Source organism: Haliotis rufescens, unplaced genomic scaffold (assembly GCF_023055435.1).
Source record: "Haliotis rufescens isolate VD_foot unplaced genomic scaffold, xgHalRufe1.0.p SCAF_5, whole genome shotgun sequence".
Classification (NCBI taxonomy): domain Eukaryota; kingdom Metazoa; phylum Mollusca; class Gastropoda; order Lepetellida; family Haliotidae; genus Haliotis; species Haliotis rufescens.
In genome coordinates this window covers 18,012,176-18,037,650 of record NW_025964223.1, presented here as the reverse complement: position 1 = coordinate 18,037,650, position 25,475 = coordinate 18,012,176, and the positions used below count along the sequence as shown (strand labels likewise).

Here is a 25,475-nt window from a genome sequence, read left to right as displayed (position 1 = left end):
TAATCCGACATAATCATATGCAACCATCCAGGTCGGATTAACGGGACCTGACGGAACATTGCTGCCGCTTAGGGGAGTCTTGGGAGGAATAGGTGCCAGGTATCCCTCACCTATCGTAAGAGCCCACTAACGGAAAATGTATAATGGGGATGTGAGACTTGACTGATTGCATGTCTTCGAGCCCCGACTGATTGACTTGTCCAGACATGACTATTTACAAGTCATCATCATACAATGGAATATTGCTAACCGGTGTTATATATATCAACGCCAGAGAATAACCGGTCTCGATTATCCGACGACACAGATTCCACTGTGCTGAAGGCAAAAGGCAAAATTAACACACCCACACTCACTAACTTGATGTCAGAGACAACATCATGAACTACGACGAATTACAAATCACATACTTTACCAACAAGTGAGATTGATATAGGTTGTGTTGATACTTGCTTACACAATATATAGAGATACAAAAACATACAAATCACAAACTTTCAAAGTTCCGTTTAAGTTTTTATTAGTCCAATGTCTAATATGTCTAGTAATAGGATAATGCCAATATGAGTCAGTTAGGAACCGCCTGAACAAACCAGTAACTATTGAACAGTGCTGATCATAGTGCATCTTAGTATCTCAGCACACAGGTGAGGTGAGGTGAAATGGGGTATAACGTCGCGTCCAACATTACTGCACTTATAGCGATTTGCATAGTGTGTGTGTGTAGCTGTTTGTACTCGTCCGGACTGATGCCGATTTATAGCGCTAGCCCACTGAGATACCATGCCACAGTTTAACATGAAATCCCCACTCAGACACAGTATACTGACTCCAAGCCGACCAGTCCTTGTTTTAGCCTCTTAATGCCGAGCGCCAGGCAGGGTAACAACAAGTATCATCTTTTAACGTCTTTTGTTAAGACGCGGCCGGGGATCGAACCCCGAACCTTCCGCTCTCCGGGCGCTCTACCACTAGACCACGGAGGCGGTCATCAGCACACAGGGGCGATAAGGTAGCCTTATGTTTAAAGTGTTCGCTCGTCGTGCTGCAGGCCAGGGGTCGATTGCCCACATAATACAATATGTGAAGCCCATTTCTGGTCTCCCCGGTCGTGATGTTGCTGGAAATTGCTAAAAGAGGTGTGAAACCATACTCAGTTCCTCACTCGCAACACACAGCGGGAAATAGCTGAAGTAGTAAAGAAGATAAAATTGTCTTTTGTCCATAATTTAAATATTGTGCGTAAACATATTCATAACTGTCAAAAGACGTATCCACATTACCTTACAATTGGAGAAGCCCATTACCCTATTTCAAACCCACAGCAATCCGAAAACCAACTTACGGGTCTATGACAAAGAGGGGTTCATATTAAGCTTTGTTTGGGATACCTAAAACACAACATAACAGCGCCACTCGCTTTAACAAAGAACTTCATTGGTATAAACGGTTCTACCTGAGTGTACTCTGGGTATCACCAACATACTACATTATATACAGGGATATCCGAATGCTATGTTAACACACATCTGGTCCATCTTACAAAAGGACCACAAGATAATGAAAAATTAAAACCTAAACTAAGCTCTTTTTCATTCCATTTAGAGTAATCCAATAATTTATCAATTATCCAGTTAAAGATCAGTTGGAATATCTATCCTCCTGATAACTAAAGAACATCAATGTGCAGCCTTAAGACGGCAATATTATTATGCTAGTGATGCCATGTCCGACAAATGGACGCGAACAGATCCCCGAATGTGGATCCTGCAGACTGGGCAACGTTCTAGAGCTGGTGTACACACGGCACATGCCACCAGATGTCCACAGGGGAGGAAGACGATATTAGCAGGGTCCTCCAGACAGATCTTACACATGCTCGACTCTTTCAGTTGCTGTGTCTCCTCTTTGACTCTGGCTCGTTTCTCTAAAAATAACAATTGTTGTAAGATGAGTACGCGTATTTATAACCAGACAGCCCAAGGACATACAGGCACATTGTGTTACGTCTCAGCGTAGGCCTCTATTATAGCGTCCCTTCAATGCACTTTTGACAGCAATACCAGTATCAGTAATACTAACTAATGTCTTTCCCGTTTTGATTCACATGCAAATATAAATTATCATTTTATCATTAATTATACCACGAGTGCAAAGTATCAAATCAGGGGGTTTAGAACTCACGCAGTAATATATATTACATTGCATCGACCATACTTTGAAATTAAAAGAATTCTGTTATCACCTGCTACTCCAGTTTCGCCATAACACCTGATTCTATCAGTCTGTCTGTTCCAACTCGCAGAAGATTTTGATTCTTCTGAACTTGAGTTGGCAGTTCTTGATCCTCCAGAATTGGCTTCGGCATACCTTGTTCCTCTTGCACTGGCATCGGCGTCGACCGTGAGTCCTTCTGACTCACTTTGCTGCTTCAACAAAACCTCCAGCAGTGCGGCAAGATCAGGAAATCTGCCCCCTGAAACCATTACATTATGTGTTAGATTTGTACATATTAATCAGCTACAAATTGCAAGTGACGTGACACCCATAAAAGTGTGACACAAATGTATGACAACCAGCTTTCACCTTGTGTTGTTAGACACATATTTAGACAGTGGGTGACATAAAATGCATTCTACCTTCATGAGTAGCTTTGACCTGGTGAAATGCCCTGGTAACTGTGTCCTCGCTGTATCCCATGCCCAGTGCACGCTGACAGACATCCATTGAAATGATATCTGTTGTCTGGAATTAGGAACAGACCTGTACACTACAACGTTAGTATAACGTAAGCTCTGTGATGAATACTACCACTATTTATGAAATAATTACTGCTTACAAATTAGAACGTGATCATGACACTGAATGATAGATACATAAGGGATTTTACATTTGTCTTCTGTCCCAGTGATCCCAGAGTCTGGAGGACAAACTGTTCTCCCCTGAATGCTAGTATGTAAGCACAAGATGACCTCCAGCGCACGTGCTCCACCCAGGGGTCATCCCCCTCCTCCCAGGTCTTCAGACCAACACCGCAGACAAAACAGCGCACACAGTCAGAGTAACCTGCAAAATAGATGGTTTGCTTCAATATAAAGACAAAACTAAATCTATAATTACTGTTCAGTTGTATAGCAACTTCTCTGCCAAATTATCTCCCCATGGCTGAGTGTGAATGAGTGAGTTGGGTTTAACACCGCTTTTTACATTATTGCAGTTATATCACCACGTGTCAGCATAATGAGGGAGGAAAGTCCGAAGTGATGCAGGTCTCAGACGTTTACCACTTTGGTGAAACCCACGAGCAGGGGTATGGTGCTGACAAACCTAGAAACATAATCGGGTCGAACCGGGATTCGAACCCACAACCGTAGGTTTCTGCCGTACCCAAGGGACGCAACTCTGCACAGCGAATCGCGGCGCCTTAGACGACTGAGCAACCCATGCCCCCTCCTTATAGCATAACGTGAAGGAGTGAGTTTGTGGGGTTTTACGTGACATTTTGTTCTATACCAGTCATAATATGGCGGTGGAAAACCAGAACTTGGATTCATACATTACAGCCACGTTAGGAATCGATTACGTGAGAGCCATCGCTTTTACCATCAGTCTACCCCACTGTCGACCATGATGTGAACAGACACGCAAACAATCATTTGCAAACTACACACATGTATACATACCTGCGAAGAAGAAGCCTACTTGAACAAGCACTTCCGGTTTCTTGCAGTGATTGGACGGCCAGGTCTTGAAGGTGCTTAGTCGTTTTACCCTATCATCATAGTGGGGGTAGACAGCGGTGGCAAATGTAAGAGTTGAAGATGCAGGTCCTGCATTTCCTGAAGCTACTTCCACCTCTGTCAGCTGTGAAGGGGCACACTGTTCCGGACAAAAGATGTGTTGACTTGATGGAATTATATCTGCTTCCCTGGAACTGCAGTTTACTTGCTGGATGCCTGCAGCCCTGACCTGGTCGTAGACTCCATTCTCTTCTTGAGATGCATGTTCTGTTGACGAAGTACCTATGTTCTCTGTGTTCAGGTCTTGATGATTGTTCAAGGTCTGGTCCCCGCCAGGAGTTGCTGTGGCCACTGATGCGGATATCGATACCCTGTCTGAGCCAGCAGTAATAGATATGGGTACGCTTCTGCTGTCACTCCCATTGATGTGTCTACAGGCAGGGGAGATCCGTCTGTGTATGTGTCTCGGGTCGTCAGTTGCTAGCCAATGTTTATACCTCATATCGCAGCTAAAGCATCTTGCCTCATCACCTAACCCAGTAGCGAAGAACCCTGATGATGCAAGGCGGAGGCAGGAGACAGAAACGCTGATTCCTTGAAATGATTTCAGGCGCAAGGCTTCATATCTCATATCATCGTCTTGCAGAGCTTCCCCTCTAACAATGCCCTCAAAGTATGTTTGAAGTGATAAAAAAGGTGAAACAATAATGTTGTTCATAAAGTTGTTTCTTGAACTATGATCGGAAGAATTCTTTACTATTCCTTTCAAGATACGTTCAATTTCAGTGGACTCTGTTGGTTTTACTTCCTCTCTGTCCTGTGATAAGGATCTCATATATTTCACTAAAACATCATTGCCTCTATAAAGATATGCATTTTTTGTAATAGAAAAACTAGGCTTTGCGGTTGAATGTACAACTGTACTGCAAGTATTTTCAACGTGACATGCATCCAATTTATCCCCCTTTTTCTCCATACAGTGGACAAGATAAGATATGTCTATTTTTGCTGGTATGTTTGGGACAAAGCTACAGTTGTAAGAAATATCTTTCGCGTTATCCGTGTTGTACTTGTGTTTTAAGGATAAAGTTTCTTTCTTCAATTTCCGGGTCATTGCTCGACTGGGATACGCTCCAGATGGCACGAACGCTGGACAATGATCTCTTGGCGGAACAGAGAACACCATTCTTCCTTGTTTGTTGAGCTGAATACAAACGATTAAAGCATCTTTGCAGTTAGACAATTGAAGATTTTATCATATTTGGTCGTTAAGTCATAGAATAATAAAAACAAATATATAAAAAGGTTTTCAACGGCCTTTGATATTTAACTGGGTCCACCGTAGGTGTAATATCTTTTTTCATGTATATAACTTGCACTCGACGATAAGTCTGTGACATTACTAACTGGCACAGCAAAAAAAATGCAGTTTCCGGTATCCGGATACCTGCCGGATACCACCGGACACTTACCCAAAACGCGTCCGGGTATCCGGTGGCAGATACCTTGCCGGATACCAGATCCGTGGTATCCGGCATGGACACCTCACCTGAAAGTATGCCACCTGGAATCCGGGTATCCGGCACCGGATACCTCACCGGATACCTCCATCTGGGTGTCCAAGGATCCGCACCGGATACCAAGAATCCGGCACCGGATACCTCATTCTGAGTTTCCAAAAACATGTCACAATTTGGGGGTGCATTTTGTTCAATTAAGTGTGAAACACCTAAATATATATTGGAAACTAACCATGAAAATTGAACATTGCTGAAGGTATCCGGATGCAATTTTTCGAGATGTCTTATTTCTGGTAAATAATGTTAGCCTGGGCATATTAGATAGCTGTAGTAATATTCTGTGTCATTTTAGTTGTAAATATCCCCTTAAAGTTGAGATCTATGGGCATGTACTTTTGGAGAAGACAATTTTTTTCAATTTCATCTATAATTCTTTTTAGATGTTAAGCTGTTTCATGAACAAACATCAGTTCTAATACATGTATGATGATATCCTTAAATTTCATGTTCAGACTTCCAGATTATTCTGAGTGAAAGTATAAACTCATCGACTGTGTGCTCACTTGGGCCTTTGGTCCTAGTGAGATGATAATATGATTATTTGTAAAGGTACAAGTACTTGTTATGAGCATACCAGCTTCATTTAAGTTTGAAACACAATATGCCTCACTCTGAGGGTGACATGTACCAGATTTCATCACACTACAGAGAGCTGTTCCTCAGTTACTGTGAACATTTTTACTGAAAGACATTGAAAGCTAATTTGACCTTCAATATCAGTTGCGACTATTTCAAAAACAATTGTAAAGTGCTTCATTCAGTGTAATATTGACAAACATATGACAATGATATACAACTATGTGTATAAGAGTTATTTAGACTTCTGCGGGAAAAGGCACATTAGAGAACAAGAGTCATCAGAAAGATGACATATCCCCCCGGCAGCTGTCTGTAAAGTAACCACTAGTCCATTTCTGTATGTAATGAGTCAACAGTTGAATGTTCTTTAAGAAGCATACATTGTTTACCCACAAAAGATCCACCATGGTCGCATCCATATGAATGCCAAGTTTCGATCAAATACATTGAATGTTTTTCGAATTCTGCCCCAGAAATGAACCTCATCCCCAATTGAGTCTATGTCCAACTTGATTCCATTAAAAAAAAATAAAAAATAAAAATTAGAAAAATCCCAAAAATTTGAAAGGCACCACTTCAGTATGTGCATGATAGCTTTGCCAAGTTTCGATCAAATACACTGAATGGTTTTCGAATTCTGCCCCGGAAACGAACCCCATCCCCAATTGAGTCTATGTCCAACTTCATTCCATAAAAATTTTAAAAAATAAAAATTAGAAAAATCCCAAAATATCAAAAGGCACCACTTCAGTATGTGCCTGATAAGAGTTGCCAAGTTTCGATCAAATACACTGAATGGTTTTCGAATTCTGCCCCGGAAACGAACCCCATCCCCAATTGAGTCTATGTCCAACTTCATTCCATAAAAATTTAAAAAAATAAAAATTAGAAAAATCCCAAAATATCAAAAGGCACCACTTCAGTATGTGCCTGATAAGAGTTGCCAAGTTTCGATCAAATACACTGAATGGTTTGGGAATCCTGCCCCGGAAAAGGAAATGATTACGGACGGACAGACGGACAGACAGGCTGATCACTATATCCCCCGTATTATATGCCGGGGGATAAAAAGTAAGTGTATGACCTGTTGCCAACTTCTATCCCTGCCCTAAGGAAGAGTTTGGCCATTAACAATTTTTTTGTCTGGCTGTGACATTGACCTTTGACATAGCAGATCAATGTGTTATTCCAAAGATGTCCAAGCAATGCATGGTTTTATACGATAACTGTGGCTATCAAACTGAGGCAAAATATTGGAAAATCCCCATTTACACAGCTGGCTAAAGAAACAAACAACAAACAAATTATCAATTTCTTTTATTTATATGCATATATCACACATTGAACAGTGTTCATATAATGGTTCCTGATGCAGTATGCACTTTCCTCCTATTCTTCAATACTCATAACAGAGCGGGATAACTGTTCGCTTGAAAGCATCAGCAGACCATGCTCACCAGTTCAGAGTTACTTGCCCTCAAACATCCTTTTCCTTCTATATTGCCATGGAAAAACAGGAACCAGGATGAGGGGAGGCCAGATGGGCTCTATCCCTGTTGCATTGTGTTAGTAGAATTGTGAACATTCTATTTGGTGTTTGGGTCCACATTTATAGACAAGTAGTCGCAAACATCATTCCTTTCAAGTGATTACCACATGGCCAAAGACAATAATTTCTTCAACGTCCTTGAAGGATCCCACTCCGACTTGGCATTGGTTGGTCTTCTCACATTTGCCTGACCACCCTTTGTGAGTGTGTCCCAGTGTCAATTGGCATATAACTTCTCGGTAGGCTCCCATTGAAATAACAGGACTCTCCTCATCGCTGTCTGCCAATCACTTCGGATATCTGGAAGGGTCCTTCCAGACTGTCAACCTGTCATCCGGGTATCTCAAGCTGGACTTCAGTTTCTGCAAAATTATGTATAAAGATTGTAGCAAAAGAAAAGAATTGTTGCAACATGTACTTACAGATAAAAGGCAGCAAATTCACTTAATTTATCATCTTTGAGTTTTGTTATATACCAAACATTTGAGATATATATTGTTCCATGCTGATGAGTTGAAACAATCATTAACTGACATCTCTTAAAAATGTTCCTAGCAACCTATGCTTGCCATACAAGCCAAAGTAATAGATGAGGTAGCAAGTGGGCTCATTGAAAGCTCGTAATCGTACCCAAGAACATGGGATGTTGTCCATAACAGTCATCATCGGTGCGTCTGGATCGAGCTCATAACATTAATCTCTGGTTTGTCTAGTTGAGATTTGAGATTTGATTAATTTATAATCCTTGTCATTTAGCCGAACTATCGCTGGATGTGGTGTTAAATGAGTGAATTGGGTTTAACGCCTCTTTGAACAGTATTCCAGTTATATCACGGCATGTAAGCTTGATGTGGGAAGAAAGCCCGAAGTGATGCAGGTCTTACATGTTTACCACTTTGATGAAACCCACAAGCAAGTGTATGATGCTACCCTCGATTCAAACCCACAACCATCGGTTTCTGTCAAGCCCAAGAGATGCAACTATGCACAGCAAGTTGTAGTGCCTTTGATAATTAGGCCATCCATGCAAACAGGTGATAAAGAACAAGCAAACTGAAGAAATATTTGCAGAATAGCTACATGAACATGATGAACCAAACAGAATAATTTCAAATATTTACCACTCACTGCTACTCTTCTCTTGTTCCTCATTGCTTCCCTTTTTCCATTGATGCTGTGCAGATGACTGACTCATTCATTCATCCAGACATTCTGCAAACATAAGTAGCATTCACATTAGAGAAATGTCCAAACTGTACATGCTGTACATTGAATTCAATTGAAAAGGCCACAGTTGAGTTTCCAACTTAGAACTGTCCTTATTAAAATATTTCATCCCAAACATTCAGAGATAAAACATAACCCCATATTTAACAACTGTCAAACAATTATTTGACAACAAAGCCAGGGTCATTCAACATACACTTTACATAAGGAATCACTTGTTGCAAAAAAGATCCTCGCCAAGGTCAGAGTCATTCCATGAAATATTGAATGATTAAGTTATGAAGCTTATACAAAACAAGGACATAACAGTGTAATTATAACAATATCCTAAGCGTAAAAAAAATAAAGTCTTTGGTGGCCATTATTGTAAATTATAATCTGTATTAGCATCCCACGAAAGTTAAGAGTTAATAATCGTTCCTAGATCTTGGTACTTTTCTTCATTATCTATAAAAAAGCGGATCTAATTTGAATCATCTTGTTTTGACCACAAATCCATTACGCCTCTTATGCTACCAAAAAAAGTTGACCATAATACTAAAAAAAGGACCCTTGGCGTTTACGGTAAAGTATGTAGAGCAGGAAAATATCTACATCAATCCGTTCCATAAGATCTCTGCACAGAAATCATAAGGCCTCGAAGCCCTGCTACGTACCTGGCAATGCCAATCGCCTTTCCAAATACTGTTGACTTTCGCGTTGTGGATGGCTGAGAGGAACTTCGGCCGGCATTTCCGTGGTGGAGGTGAATGAGAACAATGTATCGATACACGAGGTAAGCTTATCGTAATCAAGAATCACAGTGTATATCGATACACGAGGTTTGTTTACATCCATGTTCTAAAATGGCGCCCTGGACCGTAGGGGAATATGGGTAAAATGGCTTGTTCCGGGTTAACACTAAGCTGGGCCCCGTCTCTAATATCACATTATTGTTTGGCGCAAGTTGACGACGCGCATAGGGAGCCGGGAACCAGGTTAACCCGACATAAGCTGGTTCCCGGCTCTCTATGCGCGTCGTCAACTTGCGCCAAGTTATATTAGAGACGAGGCCCAGCTTATACACTGAACACGATCGGTCATTTCGTCAAAACTGGCCAAATATTGAGATTGCAGCTGAGGTCATGCTGGCAGCTGAAGTGACACATTAAGGTAAGGAATATGTGAATATTACAATGATCACGTATTAAAGTAATTTACCACATGTAAGCCTGTCACATGTGACACATTAACTTTTATAGCCAACATGTAAGTAAATGTATAATTATATTTTTATATGACAAGTAGCCTGTCTATCATATGTTAGTATTTGCTTATGTATATAATGTAGAAATATGTTTACTTTAACTGGATAATTTGTTTGCTAATGTGACTCACTGTCTTATTTCATATACTCCCTGTACTCTGTGAGAATGATTAATAGCCTCAACATATTTTTCCAGATGTGAAGAATCAAGAACAGCTTTAATAACAGGGAAGTTTTGCATCAGAGATCATCGTGAAGTGGAAGAAAAGACATTTTAAGGGTATGAACATTTTCACTTGAACAAGTTGAACAATAACCATGATGACAACTTTATCATGGGGGAATTTTTGGTGGTGGGGTAGCCTAGCGGTTGAAGCGTTCACTCTTCGTGCTGAAGACCCAGGTTTGATTCCTGCCACATAGCTGCGATATTGCTGAGTGTGGCGTTAAACATCAAACAAAGCTAACAGCCGCATACTTACTCACGTGGGGATTCCAGGTTGAAGTTAGTCCCCATCAACATGATCAACCTATGCTAGTTGTGAGAGATAACTTAATGGATCGGGTGATCAGGCTCCCTGACTTGGTTGATCCATGTCATTGTATCCCAATTGTGTGGATCGATGCTCATGATGTCAATCACTGGATAGACTGGTCCAGACTTGATTATTTACAGACCGCCGTCATATAGCTGGAATATGGCTGAGTGCAGAGTTAAACAACAAACACCAACATGATTCTACAACCTGCTCTTGTGGATACCATTTTGAAGATCCTACACATAACTTCTTTTCGGGTCTTAACTATTGCAATATGTTCTACTACATGTGTTTTAAACATATATTTTTTTTATAGTGAACTGGATTTGCAAACAAGCCGATGGCTTATCTAAATGATGCTGAAATACAAAATAAGTATTAATAAAATACTAATTCTATACTATTGCAAACTATCAGTTGAGCAATAATGTAATCATCTGATTATAAGTAGATAATGAAGGAGAAGTCCATATTGATTAAATCTACCAGATTCTGAGATAAATGCACGTATTGATTGATTTATTTCAATGTTTTCCTGTACATAATTTTCAACAATTCCATATAAAGCTTTCTTATATCATATCCATGCTGTATAATAATACCTATTATTTCTAATAATAGCATAATTTGGACACACAAATAAGTAATGAATGGTATTTTTATAACAGGTCCCACACATGCGGGATAGGTCATTTGACATGAATCAGTTTTATGTGAATTTAAATCACTACAAGCTGATCTGAGTCATGAAAGGATATGCCTTCGATTCTGTGAAAATGGAAATGCTAAAACATCTCCCAATATTAACCATGCAATTACAGAATCTGTTCACTTGTTTTTGTATGTAAAATATTTTTGAACGATTACATCCATCTAATGATTGTTTGTATGTGTGATATGCCAGTAGAGGTATATGTGTACAAGCATGTGCATACACATAAAAAAAATTATGTTTGTTTGGCTAGGTACCAGTATATGAATAGGTTGTTTAGTGCGACTTGTATATTAGCATCATCATAGCTTCAACAGACAGTTTATGTATATCAAATGTTAAATGTCTTTGTAGGGAGAATTGCATATCAAAACTGTCATTATTTTATTACTTATGAGTAGAACTTTTTAAGTATCTGGCATGATACATTTCCTTGGTCCACAGACACATGTTACCAGTAAACTGACTTGATAAGTAACATAACAGTCAGTGTGGTTGGAAACTAATTAAGCCGTCACTACTCAATTAAGTAATTAACAGACAATTGCAAGTGATAATACCCACCTGACACTTATTGCCCTGTTAATCCCTAATCCACCATGAGTTGACATTGAGCTCATCTTGCTAATGAGCTGTTGTGAGCGTAACGAGATGATAAACATCAAAGGTGGGGCAGGCTTTGATCAAGTGTTCTGTAGAAGAGATTATGTCACTTGTTTAATGTTTATTTAGGATTAGCTACATCCCTTGATGCGACCAAGACCATACTTGAGGTTATCAGACAGTTTGTCTGGATACAGCCTGATGTCTCAACTGTACTTATTGGATTCTGCCTTGTAGCAAACTATGTGTGTGACAAGGACTTTGACCACTCTGTGCAGATGCATAACAATGCATAATGAACTTGGGGTATGATTCAATTATGTCACACAAGTCAAAGATAGGTTCCACTGTATTTAGAAACAGACGATAGATGCAATACTGTGTAACTTTATAACAATCAAATGATTTACAATTACCCTTGAAAAGTTCCAAAACCAAATAGAACTACTTAAATTATGATTACACTTGACCAATATATTTGGCAGTTTTTGCCGTTATTGTTAATCTGAATTAAAGATAGGATAAATGATAAAAATATGATAATGCATATCACACACAAGTGTGTATTATACGCAAATAAATAAGTCTTGTATACATTGATTAATTGGAAAGGGTCCTAATTGGGATTGTTCACTAGCCAATATATTAGCAAATATTCCCATGGGCGCTTATTAGAGCGAGGCGCTTATTACGTCAAATACTTTAGTTCTGTTTTTATGTATAAGAACCTATTTTATGCAATTTGCATTGCCTTGTTTACCTTTCCTTATGTTTTGATGTAATGCAAACATTTGAGAAAAATTCAGGTGAGCCTGCCTTATGGCACTACAGGAATTGTTTTCAGAAGATCAATTACAATTTTGTATTTTCTGTACAATTTACTGTTTGCTATGGCTTTTTTACATTGGTTAACATGGTTTGGTTAACAGTTGCTTGATAAATTGTCATTACCTTACTCATTGAGAAATCAAATTTTTACCCTTTGTCAATATATGTGTGTTTCTTATATTTTTAATAACAAGCTTTTAAAGATGTTATATATTGTTTCAGGCACCTGGATTTCACAATGACACCAGATCAGACAAGTCATACAAAGGACTCTCCGGATGATGAATAATCCTCCCCAGAACAACTAACAGGTTCACCTCAGAAAGTGATGATTCTGAATGAATAATGCCACATCAGTGTGATTCTGTAGGTTGTTTTATTACGACATTAATCAAGTCTAAAGGAATCAATACCACAGCAGTGAGACTGTTTATGTGGTGTACACTGACGCTGACTATACAAATCTGAATGACTTTTGTGGTTTACTGCACAAACATAATTGACTTTAGATATTCTTCTACCTTGAAATTCTTCTGAGATTTGACTAATTTGTTTATTTAGAAAATGGCATTGAAGCATCTGTTTCTGTTTTTGAATGTTCTTGCAAACACCTCTGGTTACTGAACCAATGAAATGTCATAAAATCAATAAATATGATTTTTTATCTTAACAATTTTTTTGTTTTGCTTCTTTAAAGAAATATGATATTGATCATTCATAACATAGGTGCTAACATATATCAAATATACTAATGCCCTGAATGTTTTCCTACAATTAATACAGTTCACTGAACGAAGTTTTTAGTTCCATGTCAGTAGAAAAGTTACATTGATATTTTTATGTACCAGTACTTTATTGGGTGTTTTCTGTGGATGCCATTAGTCTTATGCACCCATTTGGGTTAATGATATTCTGTTTCGAACTTCAATGAAACTCGTCTGTCAAGATGTAACAAGTATTGATACAGTTCCAAAATAAACTTTTAATCTCACCAGGAACAAAGGCCCAAGTGAGCACATAGCCAATGACTTTCATTTTTTTGTCAGAGTGAGTATGGTGTTATGCCACTTTATGAGCAAAATTCAAACAATATTATGATGGGTGACACCAAGCAATGTACCCATGTGGTGAATCGAATGCTTCAACCACTAGGCTAAAACAAACTGGGAATATGAAGATGATATGTAAGGATACCATCATACCAGGACTGAATGCTTTTCATTTAATACGCTGAACATCTAAATTGAAATATATATGAACTTGAAAAATGTTTTCACCAAAAGTACATGCCCATAGATCTCAACTTCAAGGGGATATTTACAACTAAAATAGCACAGAATATTACTACAGCTATCTGCTATGCCCAGGCTAACATTATTTACTAGGAGAAAGACATCTCGAAAAATTGCTTCCGGATACCTGCCGGATACCTGCCGGATACCTTCAGCAATGTTCAATTTTCATGGTTAGTTTCCAATATATTTTTAGGTGTTTCACACTTAATTGAACAAAATGCACCCCCCAAATTGTGACATGTTTTTGGAAACTCAGAATGAGGTATCCGGTGCCGGATCCCTGGACACCCAGATTGAGGTATCCGGTGAGGTATCCGGTGCCGGATACCCGGATTCCAGGTGATATACTTTCCGGTGAGGTGTCCATGCCGGATACCACAGATCTGGTATCCGGCAAGGTATCTGCCACCGGATACCCGGACGTGTTTTGGGTAAGTGTCCGGTGGTATCCGGCAGGTATCCGGATACCGGAAACTGCATTTTTTTTGCTGTGTGGTGTCGTCGTGCCGATGGCGTGGAACGTTGCTTATTTTTTCATTCGTTCTATTATTTACATGCCATCGTGACTGACCTTGAATAGTGCTGAATGGCCTGAAACGACAGTTATACATTCCTTCACTCACTCACTCACTCACTCACTCACTCACTCACTCACTCACTCACTCACTCACTCACTTCAAGCAACCTATCATACGTTTGCAGCACCCTTAACTCATCAGCTCTTCGAACTAGATATCATCAGCACGGATAGTTGACTTGTCTCTTTAATATACATGTATATCATTAGTTTACACCATGTCTAGAACTAGAATCGCGGCGCCTTAGACGACTGGGCCACCCGTGTCCCCGTATTATGGTTTAGAAATAACTTGATTAATAATGTTACTACAGGTTAATCGCTAGTTTGTGTACTCACGAAGTTCTCTACGCACCCTCCGCTGTACAAGTCCAGACTTTATGTTGCTATCAACAACGCTCAATTATTCAGGGAAATACCCAGCTATAAATATCACACAAAGACAGGTGGCACTTGAACTCATCGGCCAATCAGAAAGAGGAAATAAAATCAGGCGTTATCTAATCCAGTTGATTGGCTTGTCATCAATTGAAAGCCATTTCGAGGTAAGGATATGAGTTACATGTGCTGGAAAAATCTAGCGTTGTTGCCGTAATGTATTGGTGGAGATTTACTAAATTTGGTTGAGAGATGGTGTTTGTGAACACAGATCGATTTTCGTAATGTATCAATTGAACGCACATTTATTTTCATGTACTTTTACATAAGCTTCTACTGACGGTGGACAGGTAACAGTGTATTGTCCTGGTTGTCAGCGAGTGGAGGTCACACGCTTTCTATGTTGCACATTCTATTTATATGTCCACCGTGTCGTTCCTTCAATTGCTAATACATTGTGGCGTCCTGTTTGCCTTTTGTGCAGATGGGGCGGTCGGGTAGCCTAGTGGTTAAAGCGTTCGCTCGTCACGTCGAAGACCAGGGTTCGATTCCCGACATGGGTACAATGTGTGAAGCCCATTTCTGGTGTCCCCGCCGTGACATTGCTGGAATATTACTAAAGGCGGCGGTAAATCTCACTCACTCACTCACTCACTCACTATTGTGCAGATATGTGTGACTGTTTCAAGTACGTCTGTTTGATGTTCCGACACTCGGATATAGGCGAGCAGATAGAGTTGTCATCCTAGCTTAACTTGTATTTGTGGTGTTAGGTGAGATCGCCCGGCGTGTGTTGCTAAATTCATATGTTTGAATTTGCAGTGCAGGAGATACGAAGGAACATTACCATGTGTGTACATACATTCATGCTATATTTCTTATCCGTAAGAATGAAGAAACGTCAAATTGTAATAATGTTGGTGTACAATGACAAGCTTTACATCTACGTTGTGTCATATGATAACGATCCTTCGCATGAAAATAAAATCCCACCAAACTGTTTCGTGCCACAGCTGCATACCCATATTCGTGTATACCCATCCATATCCTTGAGAGGGAATTTTGAAGACCTCATGACTCGGAATGGAGTGCCCCTGGAGTATGTTATGGTCTATGAAGCCTTGCGACTGAAATCATTCTTTGGTGTGGACATAGCTGTATCCCGCATACAGCTTGCAAAGGCAGGGTTCTATGCGACAGGAAATGGTGACGAGACAAGGTGCTTCAGCTGCGGCGTGCGATACAGGAACTGGCAACATGGGGAAAGACCTGCCAGTGTGCCTCATAAACATAACTGTCGACATAACCATGATTTACATCGCGGAAATGTGTCTTTTACCGAAAACCCACTGTCTTCAAGTATTGACTGTGCATTGACACGACTATGGTACCCAACTTCGGATTTCGATGTTCATGATCCATCTCCCGAGACCCAGCGACTCTCCATAACTCATCCAAACCGTCGTCCTACATCTGCAATTTCTCCACACCCAACGACGGGTACTAATCACCAAGCGCCTTGTTACAGCTCTGAAACCAATAGACTTGCATCGTTCCGAGGGTGGCCGAGTGAAAGTTCTTTGCGGGAACTTTCTGCAGCTGGTTTCTACTATACAGGTAATTTTCAATTAGTGTATGTCTCAGATTGCTCAAAATGACAAACCATAGAAAAATAATTTGCAATGTGACATATTCAAAATGCATATTTCTATTGTAACAGGGGGATATATCGTGTATAACAATGTATCCGCAACAGTGGTCTAAATACAGCATAGTTTCAACATAATATTCAACATATTCTTATTTTTACTGCATGTCACCGTATTTCTGCACCTGAAGAGTAATTCATGGATGCCAGTTTGTCACAGTAATTATTCCAAAAGAATAGTGGCTAAATTCTGTTTCCGACTGATATCATTGTCTCTTTTGACAGTAACAAAGAGGTTGTTAAAGAATAACAATTTATCAAAAGTGGATATAACCATCAAAGTATGTGTGTATTTGTACTGAAATATACATTCAATGATGAACACGTTTACTTATGCCAGATCGTATCATTTTCTTTCATTGTTCCATGTTTAAACTGTTTGACTTTTTTTACATATATCTTTTAATATTTAGGGAATTTCTTCAACGTTGGGCCTCTTGTTATTAATTTATCATATATGGATACATCTCAAGCAAGCTGGTATTATATGGTTAAGTAGTGTATTGCTTGCGTTGTATCCAAATGCTATTAAGCATACAGTGATTCATGGGTTGTCAATGGCGTGGTTATTCAGAAACTTTCCCACACTACTTTTACTACATTTTGTGTTCCAAATATGTGCAATACATCATCTTGTTCCTCTGCACAGAATGTACAAAAATCATTATGAATTAACTGCATCTAAAGCAATTCATTTCTAATGTAAATTATGTCATGTATACTATTAATTGTTTGAATGTGTGACAAAAAGAACTGGATGGCTTTCACCCTCCTTACACCATGTTTCCTATTTGCATTTCTCTTATTGCTTCATGTTTAATCTAATCCATTTCAGTTTGATATTTTGACTGTTCTGCAAGTTTAACCCCGCTAATATTTTGGAATTCATTTCTAATACCATCTTCTAAATCTCTGATTTTATTATATAACGTTTTTATGTCGGATGAATTAGAGATTTGTTCACCTCTCATTTTCATTAGTAAATAAGCAGTCACAAATGTTAAGGTTAAAGGTAAGATAAGTTTTAGTCATTATAGTCAACGGAGGAAAAGATGATAGATTCCCTACTATTTCTCGGATGAATTGACAACCCTGCGAACTGACTTGCATTGTCACTCAAAAGCATGATGCTGTTTGGAATTAACCATCACAAGCTACCACAATGTAATTAATGATGCCGATGTATAATTGTGTTGAGTATCTTGGCACATTGTCATCCCTTCTTACAGGCAACTCGGATAATGTTCGGTGCTTCCGGTGTGGACTTGCGCTCACAGCAGGGGATGACGAAGACGACCCGTGGCGGGTTCATGCTCGTTTGAGACCAAACTGCCCTTTCCTGGCAACAAGATGTCCCACAGATACAACGCCACAGGTAATACCGAGATTCTAGTTCAGGAATTACTGACCAAAAAACCTCTTTTACCAAGGCTGGATATGTGGTAAAAATAGCAAATGTGTTTTTAAAAATATATATTACAAACATCTAACAAATTATCTTTAGATTACTGAATCACGTTCCAACGGGATGCAACCTCAAAGAGCAGCTACGAAACGCGAAAATATATCCCTTGATATGACAGAGTGTTCAGCGCGTGTAAGTACCTCGGGATGAGAAGCGAGCATGGCCAGATTGTTTGGAGGTGACCACAATGAACCTTTTTGTAAGCACGTTTCCACTTAGGATTGAAAGAAGAATGAGAATTACATATTGTGAGATATGATAAGGAAAGAAATATACAATTTATATAAAATTTACAATTTTACAAACACCTTAAATTCATCTTAAGGTTGCAGAATCACGCTCCCATGAGATGCAACCTCAGAAAACAGATCCGAAACATAAAGAAGAAACCAAAGATTTGACAGAGTCGAATCTGTTGAAGGCCACAAAAGAAAACACAGAACAGCTGAGAGAGTCAAGTACATGTAAGGTCTGTCTGGAGAACCCTGCCAACATCGTCTTCCTTCCCTGTGGGCATCTGGTAGCCTGTGGCGTGTGCTCACCAGCTCTAGAACGTTGCCCAGTCTGCAGGAAACACATCCGGGGAACTGTCCGTGTCCATCTGGCACATATGGCGTCCCGAGAAGCAACAACGCAAAACACATCACATAATGTTGTAACTAGCTCACAGACAGCAGAGAGGGCGAATATGGGTTACAATAATCATCAGTCTGAACAAATATCAGGAAACATTTCTCCGAAGCAATCGACTTTGTCAGACAGTGAAAGAGGGAATAATGGAATCAATAACTCGAATGCTGCTGTCAATGCTTCCCTAAGTTTGCCAGTTACCAGTCAAAGTCGAAAAGCAGAGAGGAATCAAAAACATGGTAAACATATTGATTATCACGTATATTGTACAGAGCATCCCAGGGATTCTGGTGCAGAATATGATTCGTTATTTGGATAATGTATAACAAAACGCAAAAAAAGGTGAACTACCAAGAAAATCATCATTAAAGTGCTGACATTTTGATGAAATTGGATTTCGTTGCTCTACATCCCTAATTTGCTAGAGATCAATTGTTAATGTTGGGCTACAGGCATTTCTATCTGAACTTACGTCCAAGAGGTTCTTCCAAAGGTAGCCCGAATAGGCAAAAAGCTTTATTGCAACATTGATGAAACTTCTACATGTATATACATATCGATTGCTATGTACACCACTACAAAAACAATAAATTTGTTTAAATAGTACATGGAGTAACAAAGGTCAATTCATCAAAATGTCTGTATCTCTTTTAAAAGTCTATCCAGAACGACAAACAGTTTGTATTGTATGTTATTAATGTTTTATTTACTAAGAACAAGTTCACTTACTGGTCACGCTAAAGGTGGACTATGAACCTATATGATTCCTCATTTATGTTTTGGTCTGTGACAGATAAAACCAAGGACCAGTTAATGGCTACAAAAGAAGAGACACGGCAGCTGAGAGAGTCAAGTACATGTAAGGTCTGTCTGGAGAACCCTGCCAACATCGTCTTCCTTCCCTGTGGGCATCTGGTAGCCTGTGGCGTGTGCTCACCAGCTCTAGAACGTTGCCCAGTCTGCAGGAAACACATCCGGGGAACTGTCCGTGTCCATCTGGCACATATGGCGTCCCGAGAAGCAACAACGCAAAACACATCACATAATGTTGTAACTAGCTCACAGACAGCAGAGAGGGCGAATATGGGTTACAATAATCATCAGTCTGAACAAATATCAGGAAACATTTCTCCGAAGCAATCGACTTTGTCAGACAGTGAAAGAGGGAATAATGGAATCAATAACTCGAATGCTGCTGTCAATGCTTCCCTAAGTTTGCCAGTTACCAGTCAAAGTCGAAAAGCAGAGAGGAATCAAAAACATGGTAAACATATTGATTATCACGTATATTGTACAGAGCATCCCAGGGATTCTGGTGCAGAATATGATTCGTTATTTGGATAATGTATAACAAAACGCAAAAAAGGTGAACTACCAAGAAAATCATCATTAAAGTGCTGACATTTTGATGAAATTGGATTTCGTTGCTCTACATCCCTAATTTGCTAGAGATCAATTGTTAATGTTGGGCTACAGGCATTTCTATCTGAACTTACGTCCAAGAGGTTCTTCCAAAGGTAGCCCGAATAGGCAAAAAGCTTTATTGCAACATTGATGACATTTCTACATGTATATACATATCGATTGCTATGTACACCACTACAAAAACAATAAATATGTTTAAAAAGTACATGAAGTAACAAAGGTCAATTCATCAAAATGTCTGTATCTCTTTTAAAAGTCTATCCAGAACGACAAACAGTTTGTATTGTATGTTATTAATGTTTTATTTACTAAGAACAAGTTCACTTACTGGTCACGCTAAAGGTGGACTATGAACCTATATGATTCCTCATTTATGTTTTGGTCTGTGACAGATAAAACCAAGGACCAGTTAATGGCTACAAAAGAAGAGACACGGCAGCTGAGAGAGTCAAGTACATGTAAGGTCTGTCTGGAGAACCCTGCCAACATCGTCTTCCTTCCCTGTGGGCATCTGGTAGCCTGTGGCGTGTGCTCACCAGCTCTAGAACGTTGCCCAGTCTGCAGGAAACACATCCGGGGAACTGTCCGTGTCCATCTGGCACATATGGCGTCCCGAGAAGCAACAACGCAAAACACATCACATAATGTTGTAACTAGCTCACAGACAGCAGAGAGGGCGAATATGGGTTACAATAATCATCAGTCTGAACAAATATCAGGAAACATTTCTCCGAAGCAATCGACTTTGTCAGACAGTGAAAGAGGGAATAATGGAATCAATAACTCGAATGCTGCTGTCAATGCTTCCCTAAGTTTGCCAGTTACCAGTCAAAGTCGAAAAGCAGAGAGGAATCAAAAACATGGTAAACATATTGATTATCACGTATATTGTACAGAGCATCCCAGGGATTCTGGTGCAGAATATGATTCGTTATTTGGATAATGTATAACAAAACGCAAAAAAAGGTGAACTACCAAGAAAATCATCATTAAAGTGCTGACATTTTGATGAAATTGGATTTCGTTGCTCTACATCCCTAATTTGCTAGAGATCAATTGTTAATGTTGGGCTACAGGCATTTCTATCTGAACTTACGTCCAAGAGGTTCTTCCAAAGGTAGCCCGAATAGGCAAAAAGCTTTATTGCAACATTGATGAAACTTCTACATGTATATACATATCGATTGCTATGTACACCACTACAAAAACAATAAATTTGTTTAAATAGTACATGGAGTAACAAAGGTCAATTCATCAAAATGTCTCTATCTCTTTTAAAAGTCTATCCAGAACGACAAACAGTTTGTATTGTATGTTATTAATGTTTTATTTACTAAGAACAAGTTCACTAACTGGTCACGCTAAAGGTGGACTATGAACCTATATGATTCCTCATTTATGTTTTGGTCTGTGACAGATAAAACCAAGGACCAGTTAATGGCTACAAAAGAAGAGACACGGCAGCTGAGAGAGTCAAGTACATGTAAGGTCTGTCTGGAGAACCCTGCCAACATCGTCTTCCTTCCCTGTGGGCATCTGGTAGCCTGTGGCGTGTGCTCACCAGCTCTAGAACGTTGCCCAGTCTGCAGGAAACACATCCGGGGAACTGTCCGTGTCCATCTGGCACATATGGCGTCCCGAGAAGCAACAACGCAAAACACATCACATAATGTTGTAACTAGCTCACAGACAGCAGAGAGGGCGAATATGGGTTACAATAATCATCAGTCTGAACAAATATCAGGAAACATTTCTCCGAAGCAATCGACTTTGTCAGACAGTGAAAGAGGGAATAATGGAATCAATAACTCGAATGCTGCTGTCAATGCTTCCCTAAGTTTGCCAGTTACCAGTCAAAGTCGAAAAGCAGAGAGGAATCAAAAACATGGTAAACATATTGATTATCACGTATATTGTACAGAGCATCCCAGGGATTCTGGTGCAGAATATGATTCGTTATTTGGATAATGTATAACAAAACGCAAAAAAGGTGAACTACCAAGAAAATCATCATTAAAGTGCTGACATTTTGATGAAATTGGATTTCGTTGCTCTATATCCCTAATTTGCTAGAGATCAATTGTTAATGTTGGGCTACAGGCATTTCTATCTGAACTTACGTCCAAGAGGTTCTTCCAAAGGTAGCCCGAATAGGCAAAAAGCTTTATTGCAACATTGATGACATTTCTACATGTATATACATATCGATTGCTATGTACACCACTACAAAAACAATAAATATGTTTAAAAAGTACATGAAGTAACAAAGGTCAATTCATCAAAATGTCTCTATCTCTTTTAAAAGTCTATCCAGAACGACAAACAGTTTGTATTGTATGTTATTAATGTTTTATTTACTAAGAACAAGTTCACTAACTGGTCACGCTAAAGGTGGACTATGAACCTATATGATTCCTCATTTATGTTTTGGTCTGTGACAGATAAAACCAAGGACCAGTTAATGGCTACAAAAGAAGAGACACGGCAGCTGAGAGAGTCAAGTACATGTAAGGTCTGTCTAGAGAACCCTGCCAACATCATCTTCCTCCCTTGTGGGCATCTGGTGGCCTGTGGCGTGTGCTCACCAGCTCTAGAACGTTGCCCAGTCTGCAGGACACACATTAGGGGATCTGTTCGCGTCCATTTGTCGGACATGGCATCACTAGCATAATAATATGTGGCGTGTGCTCACCAGCTCTAGAACGTTGCCCAGTCTGCAGGGGGCACATCCGGGGAATTATTCGCGTCCGGTGAACTTTTAATTCGTATATTACATAACATTCCAGTCTCATGGCTGCACGTTGGTACCAGGACATATAGATATTTCTATTCATTACACATGTCTTTCAGAAGCAAAAGCAAAACTACAAAGGTTTAACTGGAATCATTTGAACATATTTTTTTTGAGTAAAAACGAACGCTACAACTAAGATTTTTCGTTTTATTATCTTATTATCTGTTTGTAAAATGAACACCAAATATACATTGCTTTGAAATTAACATACTGTTTGGATATCCTTGTATGTAATGCAATGCGTTGGTGATATCAAGGGTGCAGTTGTGACCAATGCAGTTTATTGCTAAGTGCGTGATGCTGTTATCTTTTGGAATGAATGAATGAGTTTAGTTTAACGCCGCTTTTAACAATATTCCAGTTATATCGCGGCGTGTCAGCTTAATGTGGGAGGAAAGCCCGAAGTGATACAGGTCTTAGACGTTTACCACTTCGGTGAAACCCACGAGCACGGGTATGGTGCTGACAAACCTAGAAACATAATCGGGGCGAACCGGGATTCGAACCCACAATCATAGGTTTTTGGCGTGCCCAAGGGACGCAACTCTGCACAGCGAATCGCGGCGCCTTAGACGACTGGGCCACCCGTGCCCCCATTATCTTTTGGAAATGTCATGAAAACACAATGTCAGTTTTTCATTACGCATCTTTCTTAAACCAACTAAAAACACGGAATTACGGATTGAACACTTTGTAAGTGTTAACGGTGTATGTTCGGCGACGGTGAATAGATAATCCGTAATATTCATAAAAATCTCCTTATCGCCACACTGAAGTCTCTGTAGTGATTTAAGGCATGACTTATTTACCTCCCGACTGAATGACTGAGTACAAAGATTAAAGGCAACAATTTTCAATATTTGTTGTCATTATAATTGTCATATAATTCTATCTTGTGAATATTTAAGGTGTAAATATTTGTGTACAAATTAACAAGTTGAATAGTGATGACATGCTGTCTCAGTGTCCTGGCGCAGAAATAGATTCTACTGATTTCACTAACAGAAATACACGAAAACAATACTATCAGTTTCATAGCATTAACAAGATCACACATGTGCACCTACTAGTAACCTTGATGTGACCCAGTCGTCTCTTCGTTTCTTTTAACAAAAAACCTATCGTCTTAGCGCTAAGATCACTTTGTGGAACAGGACCATGAGCTATAATTCTCCATATACTGGTGCTATTATATAGCTTTGACTAACATATGACTGTCTCTGAACTTTAGGATGCTTATGTATTGTTATTCAAGTACAGTTCTCCTTGTTTTTGTCTAGATATACTCTGAATCAACTAATAATAAAATGATATGTTATTGTTACATTGTGTTTGTCTGTTTGTTGTTTTACGGGATCGAATAGTCAGACTCGCTGACTTGGTTGATACACGCCATCGTGTCCCAATTGCGTAGATTGATGCTCATGATGTCAATCACTGGATTTTCTGGTCCAGACCCGATTATTTACCGACCGCCGTCATATAGCTGCAATATTGCTTCGTGAAGCGTAAAAAAAGAGGCACGACAGAAGACAAGAGAACACTCATTGCGTTTTATTTGCATGAATCTACATAATACGTGTGCAAGAGTACCGTGAACCTCAAATGGCAATCACTGACGAATAGGCTGTCAACTTCAAGTGTCGTTACCGAACAGATAGCACACAGCTCCTTAAACTTGTATCCTCACTCAACGTTGAATGGGATATATTGAGATTGAGATGAATCAATTACTTACTTTTGAGTAAACAAAACATACGTCCTCACCAGTATGGTTAAGTGGTGCTTAAACCTGTTTCTGTTGCCACCCTAATTAATTTCCTCATTCCCATATCCCATATCCCATGTGCTGAGGAGGCACGCGTTTGCATTGTTATATTAGGGCTATAATTTCATGTCTCATCGAAGTACTTATAGTTAGAGGGATTTAAAATTTCGTGTCACCCTGATTTTAGAGGGACTTGATTTCGAAAGATACACATATTTTCTGACACGAATTTCGTAAATTCAGCCCAAGAATGCAGTCATTGACATTCACATTTGATAATCAAATACAACGAAATTATCTGTATACATCTATATTTTAAAGACAACATGAAGTTAATGCAACAGTTTCAACACATAAACATGTGTAACCTTTGCCATTCCATATGTCATCAACAATTATGTCTACAGTACATAAACAATGATGCCTACATTACATCAACACTGCTGCAGAGCGTAAATCTTACACTCGTACTTTGTATGGCTTCTTTGAAAGTTGAAATATATACAACCAACTAAAAATAAGGGAACTGATGAAAAGATAGTGAAGGTGTGATGACGAAAAATGTCTGTAAAATTTATGTTGGTGGTGCAGATCAGTATTTGAGGTGTCCACCACGTTGGGCGATACATGCACGACACCTTGATGACAAACTGTTGATTAATTTGCATATGGTTGCCCTTGGTAAATTGCCCGCCCCAAGTCGGGCCACGTGGGCGGATGCTGGGTCTCTGGCGTACAATCTCCGACGAGGACATCCCACAGCTGCTTTATTGGGGACATGTCAGGGGACTTAGCGGGTCAGTCCAATGGCTGAATGCCATGTATACCTACA

General features: G+C 39.5%; 2 protein-coding genes across 4 annotated transcripts in view; one reads left to right on the top strand and one right to left on the bottom strand.

The window, feature by feature from the left end:
• Window positions 1-515: 515 nt before the first annotated feature.
• The window catches only part of LOC124145216 (death-associated inhibitor of apoptosis 1-like), a 48,081-nt gene continuing 23,121 nt past the window's right edge, over window positions 516-25,475 (bottom strand). For 2 of the 3 annotated variants that reach the window (XM_048384027.1, XM_048384026.1), the window contains 5 exons: window positions 3,684-4,944; window positions 2,891-3,066; window positions 2,640-2,745; window positions 2,246-2,476; window positions 516-1,927 (listed from right to left, as the gene is read on the bottom strand). In XM_048384027.1, the coding sequence (XP_048239984.1) occupies window positions 1,710-1,927; window positions 2,246-2,476; window positions 2,640-2,745; window positions 2,891-3,066; window positions 3,684-4,926 (1,974 nt within the window). In that variant the 5' untranslated portion in view covers window positions 4,927-4,944 and the 3' untranslated portion in view covers window positions 516-1,709. Of the gene's footprint in view, window positions 1,928-2,245; window positions 2,477-2,639; window positions 2,746-2,890; window positions 3,067-3,683; window positions 4,945-14,814; window positions 15,358-25,475 lie in introns of those variants that run through there. The other variant, XM_046514918.2, reaches the window with a different exon arrangement.
• Window positions 15,486-23,299, top strand: LOC124145219. The gene is made up of 7 exons (XM_048384023.1): window positions 15,486-16,470; window positions 17,791-17,936; window positions 18,352-18,895; window positions 19,450-19,920; window positions 20,474-20,944; window positions 21,499-21,969; window positions 22,523-23,299. Exons 1-7 carry the CDS (start codon window positions 15,660-15,662, stop codon window positions 22,750-22,752), a joined length of 3,144 nt encoding a protein of 1,047 aa, XP_048239980.1. The 5' UTR covers window positions 15,486-15,659; the 3' UTR covers window positions 22,753-23,299.